The 10,196-nt window shown below is 40.9% G+C and overlaps 1 protein-coding gene across 15 annotated transcripts in view; it reads left to right on the top strand.

Annotated features, from left to right (window-relative positions):
* The window catches only part of dlg2 (discs, large homolog 2 (Drosophila)), a 316,297-nt gene that overhangs the window by 247,912 nt on the left and 58,189 nt on the right, over positions 1 to 10,196 (top strand). For all 15 annotated transcript variants that reach the window (XM_020621763.1, XM_020621766.1, XM_020621770.1 and 12 more), the window contains one exon: positions 3,946 to 4,102. In XM_020621763.1, coding sequence (XP_020477419.1) covers positions 3,946 to 4,102 — 157 coding nt within the window. The remainder of the gene's footprint in view (positions 1 to 3,945; positions 4,103 to 10,196) is intronic.

Here is a 10,196-nt window from a genome sequence, read left to right as displayed (position 1 = left end):
TAAATATAAAGGTATGTGTCAATCAAGATATATGCAAGAACAGGTTTAATGATTAATTAGGTGTAACATTGAGGGTGTGGTGTAAGAATGTTAACACTATGTAATATTTCTACTTGTGTGATGTAGAAGATAATTATCAAAGTATGTCATTATGTAAGAATGTTAACAATCTGTAATATTTTTTAGTATATCACTAGCATGGTGTAGAACAAAATTATCTATGTAGTAATACTGCTTGCAAACCAATGATGGTAAGATGATGTTATGGGGTAGGACTCGATAAGTCTAACTTCTTCCTACTCCGTTCAAGTACTAGGTTTAAGCAAACTGATAATGCATTTGTGGATATGTGTGAAATTATGTGTGTTGACATATTGACTGTCTTTACATGTTTGAAAGAATGAATCAAATCAAATCAATCTCCAGGTATATTGTGGTGCAAACTAGAGGATCAATTACTCACTTCATCCTCCTTGACAGCCTTACTTTTCTCCTCTCTACCACTGAATCTCTCATGAGAAACCCGGTGGTACTTTCCAGCCTTAAAATTTGGTTTCAGTTTAGGCGCCAGTTCAAATTTATATCTGCATCTCCTTTCACGCCTATAACAAAACATCTTTTATTTCCCCCATCACTTATAGACGGCACTTTCACGATTTGGCAGAGTCGAGGAATAAAACAGTTCAGAGATCTCTATAAGGATGGTGTCTTTTTTAAATTTTCAGATCTGAGGTCGGGCTTTAATTTGCCCGCTTCCTACTTGTTTCGCTACTTTCAGCTCCGACATTGTGCTTCTTCTGTATTTCCAAGTTTCCCGCCCCTTCCTGTCAACCAACTATGGGATGACCTTTTAACCTTGAAACCTAGTCAGACTTCTCTTATTTCTAATATATATGCATGGTTGATGTCATTTGATGATCACTCAGCTACCAAAGTTCGGAATGCCTGGGAAAGGGAACTGGGTCTGAGCTTTACAGATCAACTATGGGATAGAGCGATTCACAGTATACGTAGCTCACCATGTGCTAGATTACAACGTATGGTCGAAATCCCATCTCTCTGAAATTTATCCAAATATTCCAGATCAGTGTGACAGATGTCACGCTTCTCCCTGCAATATGAGCCATAAGTTTTTTCCTGTCCTAGATTGCAGAGATTTTGGGGTGAATATTCTATAATCATGTTTAAGGTTTTGGGTAAAAATATCACTATGAGTCCTCTCCTAGCTACAGTATATTTGGCCTTTCAGTAGATTCCTCACATGTTGACTCCATAGATGCAGATATATTGGCTTTTACATTTGTTCTTGCAAGATGTCTGACTTTATTTTTATGGAAATCTTCAAATCCTCCTTCTGTTTCTCTCTGGTTGCGGGATGTTGTTTTTTCTTAAGCTAGAAAAGATAAGATTCTCAATAAAAGGTGCTTTGACCAAATTTTTTCATAAATGGCAACCTTTTATTGAATATTTTCAGTCTTACCTTTAGACTGACCCCCCTTCTCCCCCCCCTTTTTTTGTGTTGTCTACTGTTCACTACTTGTAATGAGAGAAGTATCCAAGAGTTGTGATTGTTGCTTTGTATAGTGTTTGCCTCTTCTGCCTCTCCTTTATGTAAAGACAGATGACACTAGTATAGTCATTAGCATTACTTTTATTTTATGACTGTATAGAGACTGTTCTACTGTTCTGGGTGTTAGTCCCCCCCCTTTTGTGAGGATGTACTAGGTGTGGGGATGGGGAAAAAAAAGGGAATAATGTATAACATGTACAACTGTATTTGTTGAACTTATGTTTGTAAAAAGATTAATAATAAAAAAAAGTACATAGGTGGGGCTTAAGGGTCATAAATCAGTCCTTCACACCTCATTTTGAAAGATGCTGTCCTCTGTTCTTGCCTGTGTCTACAGATGGACTGTTTGTTGTTGTTGTAATAACTGTTAATTAACATTTTGTGTTGTTATTAATGTCCTTGTAGCCATCTTTTACTGTGGCTGTGCTAGAACACTTGCCCTGGCTGTGTCTTTTTAGTGCCATTCTGTTTTTCACTTTACTCGGCTGCCTCAGCATGTTTCATCTCCACTCCAAACCAGTTTGAATATATGAGAATGAGAATGATGTTAAAGTGTAGATAATGACCATGCTTAGTGGATAATGGGCTCATCATAGGAACACAATGCTAATTTAATTTAGATGACAAAACTACATGTCAACTACAAAGAATATGCTCCTCAGGTGACAAACCAATATAGTCCCAGACAATATGATCATTTCCGGTTCAATTGTAAAACTCGGTCCACCTTGGGCTAGTTTTAATCTGATCCTACCTCTGCAATTTAGGTTTACATCTTAGGCTTCACACACTCGGTGTCTCTGTAGTAGAGACAAATGAAAACACCAGGAACAAGATAAAGGTGAACTGCCCAGTTAACTGTTGTTGTTCATCTTACTGTAACCTATTATTGAGGTTTATAAGGTTCCAGGATTAATCATGCATTTACTGTAGGGGGTTGATTATGTATCTTATGCAACAGTAATAACACAAGAGTCATACACGCCTTATACATGCAACTATCCGCTCACTGAATTTGTTTTTTTAATTTAATGAAATGAGAGTATGCTAGGGTCATCATAGACTGTGCTAGGAATGAGCCACATTAAGTCTTTTCTGCACTTGGAATTAATGACTCCAGCCCCACAGCAACTTTCTTCAAACTCTTATTCATACTCTTATTAATAAGTTCAACAAAATGTCAAATCAATCCTGTGCATCAAAATGGCACTGCTGCATGATTAGATGATGTGTTTGTTATAAACTTTGTGGGGTTGCAAGGTCAGTTAAAAATGTGGGAACAATACTGCAGTCTGTCTGTGCTCTGTTAGAAATGCTTGAATATGTGCAAATACATGCTGTCAGAAGCCTGTCTTCAAGGTTAGAATTCATTGAGTGGATTCTGTCACTAACTACAAATTCTTTTACAACTTAGCACAAAACAGTGCTCATATATAGTAGAACACAGTATACACTTAACTTGTTTACCTGAGATAAAAACTGAGTTTTTGTTAAAATAGGAAACTCTAATATGTTTTTAAATAATGACAAATACAAGGCTGGCTTTGATGACAGTGATTCACTATGGGGTACTGAAACAGAGGACACACAACTGGTGCCTCAAATTGTCAATACTCAGTACTCTAACAAGCCTGAAGTAAATGGCCTGCAGTGCCCCATGATGTGACTTCACTGCTTCTTGCTCCTGTAGTTTATGCATTCACCAGCAGGCAGCAGTCTGCTGTTATATGATGTTAATACTGTATTTGGTCCTGTGCTGGAAGGGTAATGTGTTGCTTTTATTAAATATGTCAGATGTAACGTGATAATAAATACATTGGGCAAAATGAGAAATCTTTTTATTCAAAATTGTTTACTTTGCTAGATATCATTCCTGTTTGACAATGGAGAAAATTAATTACTGTCATACAGTAGGTTTCACTTCCACCATGTACACTTGTAGGTACATTAACCAAATCTTCCTAAAATAGAGTGTGGCCTATAGTTTTGTTTGTATTTGAGTCTAAACCCTGAACATGCTGCTACAGCTGTGCAGGGAGCACGTATCCTTGTTTGTACACATCATATATTTATCATGGTGTGTGCACATGAGACAGAAAGAGAAAGCAAGTCAGTGCACGTGTGAATGTGTAAGAATGCAACGAGGTTCCTTTTCCATCAGAGCTGAATTGAGGACGAGATCCTAAATAGAACACCATCCCCCTGTGGCACTCCCACAGTCTTCAAGCGCTCTTGCCTGAACAAAGCATCACTGACGCTTTCATCAATGTACAATGTGATTGTTGTTTACTTTTCTGACCTCCACTGCCCTAGCTGAAGATGCTGAGACCCACCGACGCCCCACAGTTGATGTACTATCTGAACTGTCTGTACAGGGAACCCAGGAAGGTCGTGCTCCACAAAGGCTCCACAGGCCTTGGCTTCAACATTGTGGGCGGTGAAGATGGTGAGGGCATATTTGTCTCCTTCATCCTGGCAGGCGGACCCGCTGACCTGAGTGGAGAGCTGCGGCGAGGTGACCAGATCTTATCGGTGAGTGAAAAAGAGCCACCTCAGCCTGATTTCATACATACAAGACCACACCCATGTCTAAAAACATAGTGACAAATCACAATTTGGATTTGGAATAGAAACATCTATAATAGTCTTAAATAACTCTAAATACAAGTTGTTTACATATGAATGCAAACAAGTAAAAATCTTTATATCAAAAGTGATCACCAAAAGATCCCAACTAATAAAACAAAGTGTAGGCTTCTGGGTTTCAGCATGTTTCCCTTACTGTAAGTACATATCAAATTTTTAAATGGTTGACTCTTGTTAAACATGCGTGCGCCCAGCATATTAAAAGAGAATGTAATTTTCCTGCTGTCCTAGATTCAGTTTCAGGACAAAACACTAAAAACCTGGGCCCATATTTATCAAGTGTCTCAGAAATAACACCATTACATGCTATAGTAATGCACTTTATATCGGATCTCTTTCTGTAATATGATGAACATTTACTGGAAAGCCACTCATAATGTAGCATTTGGCAACTAATTCAAGGATCATGTAGTTCACAGCCACTTAAGTGTTAATGTTGTGGTAACAGTTTCGATTCACAGAAGCACCTTCATTGGTGCTCGCGGTGATTACTTTAACATGTGTGCCATCGATGACTCCAGTATGTCCAAGGAAACCGATGAGTTGCATATTTGTAGCTGTTTTTTCACTGTTTAACAGTGAGTGGTGTAGAAATGAATGAATCTGTGTATCAGCAGTGGAACTGCGAGAGCAATCGAGGTCTTATTTATAACAGCCAATGTCAGATTTGACAGTCTCAAATCACTGCTCTACCTGCTTTGTAAAAAGGGCAGCTTAAATATGCAATGGCTGAAGTGGAGAAAACATGTGGAAGCTTTTATTGGAGCAACTGCATCATGCACAAGATGTCAGAAAAAGTATTCCAAACTATCATTTAATGAGCTCAGGGTCATGAAATTCCCATTGAGTCTGTGTGTTTATCTCTGTCTGAGTGCCACCTCCTGACAGCTCCTAACCTGTTAGGATACCTCTGGAGCTGTCCTACATTTTGGTGGAGATAGGAGTGATGTCCTAAGATAGGAATGTAGATCAGTTGCTCTTATTTCAACTACTAAAAGTAGGACCAAAAATGTATCATTCTGAATTTTTTTTTTGCCAGTTAGGTGTCATTTCCTAACTGGTGCTTTGGGCTCTGATGAGCAGGTTTTTTTTTGTTTTTTTTTACATTTTTCCAACATTTAAATGAAAAATAGTAATAAATTAATCAATAAAGAAAATAAATTTTATCTTAAAATGGTTTCTTTGAAATCCTTTGGAGTCATTTCACAAAGACTCAAACTGATGGCCAAGCCAGTCTGTAAAGGTGCTATGGCGCCGACGATGGTAGCCTTGGTCACTCGCGCTTTCTTGTGTTTGTTGTTTTTCTTTGTTTTCTCAGTCTTTTGCAACTCATCCCGGATTACTTTTACCAGAGTAGAACTGTTAAATATCAGACACCTCACACCAAACTACCTTTCTCCGATTTGTGCAAACGAAGAATGCTGTATGGACATTCTGATCAGAGGCACAGCTGCCGGCGTCAGGATCTGGAAGAAACACCGGCGTGGCAAGGGTGTGGGCGCCTTAGTGAGGCTACACCAGAGAGGGACCCGGACTCCACTCCCGTCTTTCCACCTAGCAAATCTCTGCTCCCTGGTCAACAAAATGTATGAAATTCTTCTCGTCAACAGGACAAACTCTGACTTTGCACGCTCTGCTGCTTTATGCTTCACGGCATAATACAAGTACCGGGCTTCCAGGTGTTCAGAGCGGATCGCGTAACAGAGCTGTCTGGGAAAATGAGAGGAGGTCGAATCTGTTTCTACATAAATGAAGGTTGGTGCACAGATGTCACAGCGCTACAGAGGACATGCAATACATACTTAGAGACTCTTATTATCAATTGCAAAGCTTTTGGGCCTCTGACATGGATGAGATATGTATGGCAACCTGAGACCTGGGGGATTTCAAGATGGCGCCGTTGTTGTTGGCTTGCCGTCTGACTCTCCTATGGATTTGCTGTTTTTTGATATTTGATGCTGCTTCTGTTGTTTCTACCTTGGTTTATGATCGTCTCATGCTCCTTGATATACGCAACTCGTTGTTTGGATCTTCCAGCATTCACCTAACCTATCAATTTGAACTTCCACCGCCACCACCGGCATCTATACCTTTCTTCCTTCGGCGGAGTACTGGCCCTCTTCTGGGTAGGCCTCGTTGGAGGCGACGCGGTAGGAGAGCTGGACATCATGTAAGATTGAAATCGGGCCTGAACTCACCATGGTGGAGGGAGCACCTCCTCAAGCATGGTTGCCTTGACTCAAGCTGGACTCTTACCTACAACTATCGCTTTCTTCTGCCGGCTGGCGAAGATGTTGACCCCCCTCACCCACATTGCTGGCTGGTTAGACGCTTGGACCGACATCGTTCCCAGGCTAACCTCCGCCCAGTGACTCGAAATGACTTCTCTTTGGACAAGCCAAGTCCGCTTTAGTTTGCTCTTCTGAACATAAGATCACTTAACAACAAGAGCTTTATTCTTAACAATCTTATGTGTTCACACCACCTGGATATGCTTTTTATTACTGAAACTTGGTTGAAACAAGGCAACAACAGTCTCTTTTCTGAGTTGTTACCGGTGGATTATTCATTTTTTAATATGCTGCGGCTGGCCGGCAGAGGTGGCGGTCTGGCAACGGTCTTTAAGTCGACCCTAAAATGTCGCCCGTTTCCATCAAGAGATTTTTCCAGTTTTGAACTACAAACTTTCATTTTAATCTTACACTCACCTACGTTATGTGTTTAAGCCAAGGATTTTATAAATGACTTTGGGGAACTCCTGGGTGTATTGATTCCACAATTTGACAGCTTTTTAATTTGTGGAGATTTTAATATTCATGTTGACTGTGCTTCAGATCAGTTAGTGAAGGAGTTCAACGATTTGCTCAAATCCTCTATATCAAGATTTGGCTTGCCCAGAATTTTCTTGGTTTAAATGAGAATAAGACCGAATATATCTGAACTTTTATCTATCTATGTTCCTCGTAGAGCCCTGTGCTCTTCTAATAACCTGTCCCTAGTGGTTCCATGGTCCCGATCCAAAAAATGGGGTGACCGCGCATTTTCTGTTTATGGCCCCAGACTCTGGAACTCGCTACCACAAGATTCGGTCTATCACCGAACTAGTGGTTTTTAAATCTACATTAAAAACCCACCTTTTTAAACAGGCCTTTGATCTTTAATCTGTTTTATCTGCCTCTAAATGGCATTGTCTACATCTTGTTTTATGCTCTATGATTATCTTGTTGACTGTTTAGTATTGTTTTGTTTGTTTTAGTATTGTTTCAGTCGATAGATATGTCTATGCTGTGCAGCACTTTGGCAGAACAGATAACTAGCCTGGAGCTAGAACATCCCAACTTTCCACTCGTTGTTTAACAGAGCAGGGGCCTATTTCAAGAAGGCGGTTTTGTCGAAACTCAGAGTTTGTTAACCCCGAAATGAGGGCAACTCGGAGTTTTCGGTTTTAGAAACGGAGGTAACTTAAACCCGTGAAGCGGGGTAAGTTAAACCCGTTTCACAAAGAGAGGTAATCTAAACTCAGAGTCAGTTACTATGGCAACTTACTCTGTGAACCTAACCTGGTTGGGAGCAGGTTTTGTTCGGCAAACTCAGAGTTTCCTCCGGGTCTCCGCCCCTTTTTAAAGTGAAAGGTGTTTAATACCTCATTTAATCTTTCAGTACATTCATAGATTGCACACGTTTCCGTCACGCAGAGACCAAAATGGCGTGTCCATTCATAGAGGATCCTGTAGATGAGGACGCTGTATTAATTCACAGGGAATTGCATTTACGTCGGGAGAGGATATTGAGGCCACAAGTTGATTTTTTGTCATATCCCCATGTATTTTTATTTGAGCGGTACCGTTTTTCTAGAGAGTCCATAACATATATCAATAATCTTATCCACCCATACATCAGACACATCACCCATTGTGGCCGTGCTCTTACATCCGAGCAGATGCTTTGTGTTGCGTTACGATTTGTTGCAAATGGCAGTTTGCATCGGGGATGCAGAGCCCATTAGTAAGGCCACAGTATGTAGAATAGTTCGGAAAGTGTGCCTCGCCCTCAAGCGCTTTCTGTGAATTTTTGTTGTGTTTCCTGGGCACAAACCCCTCAGAGCCATTAAAGAGGAGTTTCACAGGATTGCAGGTTAGTGGTATTGAATTCGTTTCAGTAAGGCTAATCTGACAAATGATGATCAGTTAATAACATCTTGCTGTGACCTCTGGAAATAAACTAATAATTAGAATCCCCTTCAGGATTTCCTAATGTGGTTGGATGCATTGATGGCACACATATTCCCATCAATGCACCTACATGAAAATTAAAATTCAATTCTTATATTATTACATCAGTGTTGGGTCAATTTTTAAAAAAGTATTTTGATTAATGTAATACTTACTCTCCATAAAACGTACTGGATTATTTATTAATCATTACTTTACAAATCCCATATCAACCACAATAGGAATTTTAAGAAAGGGTAGACATAAAACTGCACTTTTAATTCGTACAAAAATCGGTATTTTATGCAATTACTGAAGTTACTCATTCAATTATTGAAGAATTAAGAACCATTCCTTACTTTACAAGTGACAAATAATAACATTACTAACATTATTTAGTAATTACTTATACCGAACACTGTATGATTAAAATGTAAACGTACGCATTGACTCGGGCAGCTATTTTCCCCCAAGCTAACTCTCTCTCTTTCGCCGCTGCAACCGTGTTGCTTCTCTTACGGAATATGGGCTCGTAGTCACTATATGCTTGTAGTAGCACATCCATTTCTGTCGGGGAAAAACGCAGACCTATTTTGGCTTGGTCCTGTTGCCATGGTGACTCGTAATTTCTTCACTCCATTGTTCAGGGCTTTTTATAGTCGCGTGGCACGCGCCTAACTCTGAGTCAGACAACTCAGAGTTGATTAAACCAACTCTTTTCAGCTGTTCTGAAACCGAAAACTCCGAGTTTTCCAACTCTGAGTAAGTCAACTCAGAGTTCAGGTTTGAACTCTGAGTTTGTTAAACCGCCTTCTTGAAATAGGCCCCAGATCTCTCCCACAAACTGCCCAAAAACAGACAGTACGTTACCTGTCCCACCAGGGACAAAGTCACACTGGACCACTGCTACATAACAATAAAAGACGCCTATCGCTCTGTCCCCCGCCCAGCCCTTGGACTCTCAGATCACTCTATGGTCCATCTTATTCCAACCTACAGGCAGAAACTTAAAGTTGCGAAGCCTGTGGTCAAAACAGTGAAGAGCTGGACTGAAGAGGCTAAGTCACAGCTACAGGCCTGCTATGATTGCACAGACTGTAGTGTATTTGAGACTGCAGCTACAGACCTGGACTAACTCACTGACACTATGACATCCTATATCAGCTTTTGTGAAGATGTGTGCATGCCCAAAAAGTCCGTCCGCACATACAACAACAACAACAAGCCCTGGTTCACAGTAAGACTCAAGCAGCTTCATCATGCCAAAGAGGAGGCTTACAGAAGTGGGGGCAGGACTCACTGACAAGGGAGATCAGAGCAGCAAAGAGGAGCTACTCTGAAAAGCTGAAAGCTCAGGTTTCAGCCAACGACTCCTCATCTGTGTGGGGGAGCCTGAAAAGCATCACTGGCTATAGGAAACCTACTCCCCCACTGTGGAGGACCATCAACTAGCAGATGACCTGAATGTGTTCTACTGCAGGTTTGACAAAACTCCCCCCCCCCCTCCCCACCTCAGATCCAGCAGCTGCTCCCCTGACAAACACCATCCTTCCCTCCAGCCCACCACCTCCAGTGATCTGTGAAAAGGATGTGTGTGGCCACTTTAAAAACAAAGGATCAGAAAGGCACCAGGCCCAGATGGTGTGACCCCCTCCTGCCTGAAAGTGTGTGCCAATCAGCTGGCCCCCATCTTCAACAGGTCACTGGAGCTGTGTGAAGTCCCCTCCTGCTTCAAACACTCCACCATCATCCCAGTCCCCAAGAAAACC

The sequence above is a fragment of the Monopterus albus genome, unplaced genomic scaffold (genome assembly GCF_001952655.1).
Source record: "Monopterus albus unplaced genomic scaffold, M_albus_1.0 scaffold267.1, whole genome shotgun sequence".
Classification (NCBI taxonomy): domain Eukaryota; kingdom Metazoa; phylum Chordata; class Actinopteri; order Synbranchiformes; family Synbranchidae; genus Monopterus; species Monopterus albus.
The sequence above is the reverse complement of the archived record's forward strand: the minus strand, read 5'-3'. Positions and strand labels throughout refer to the sequence as shown.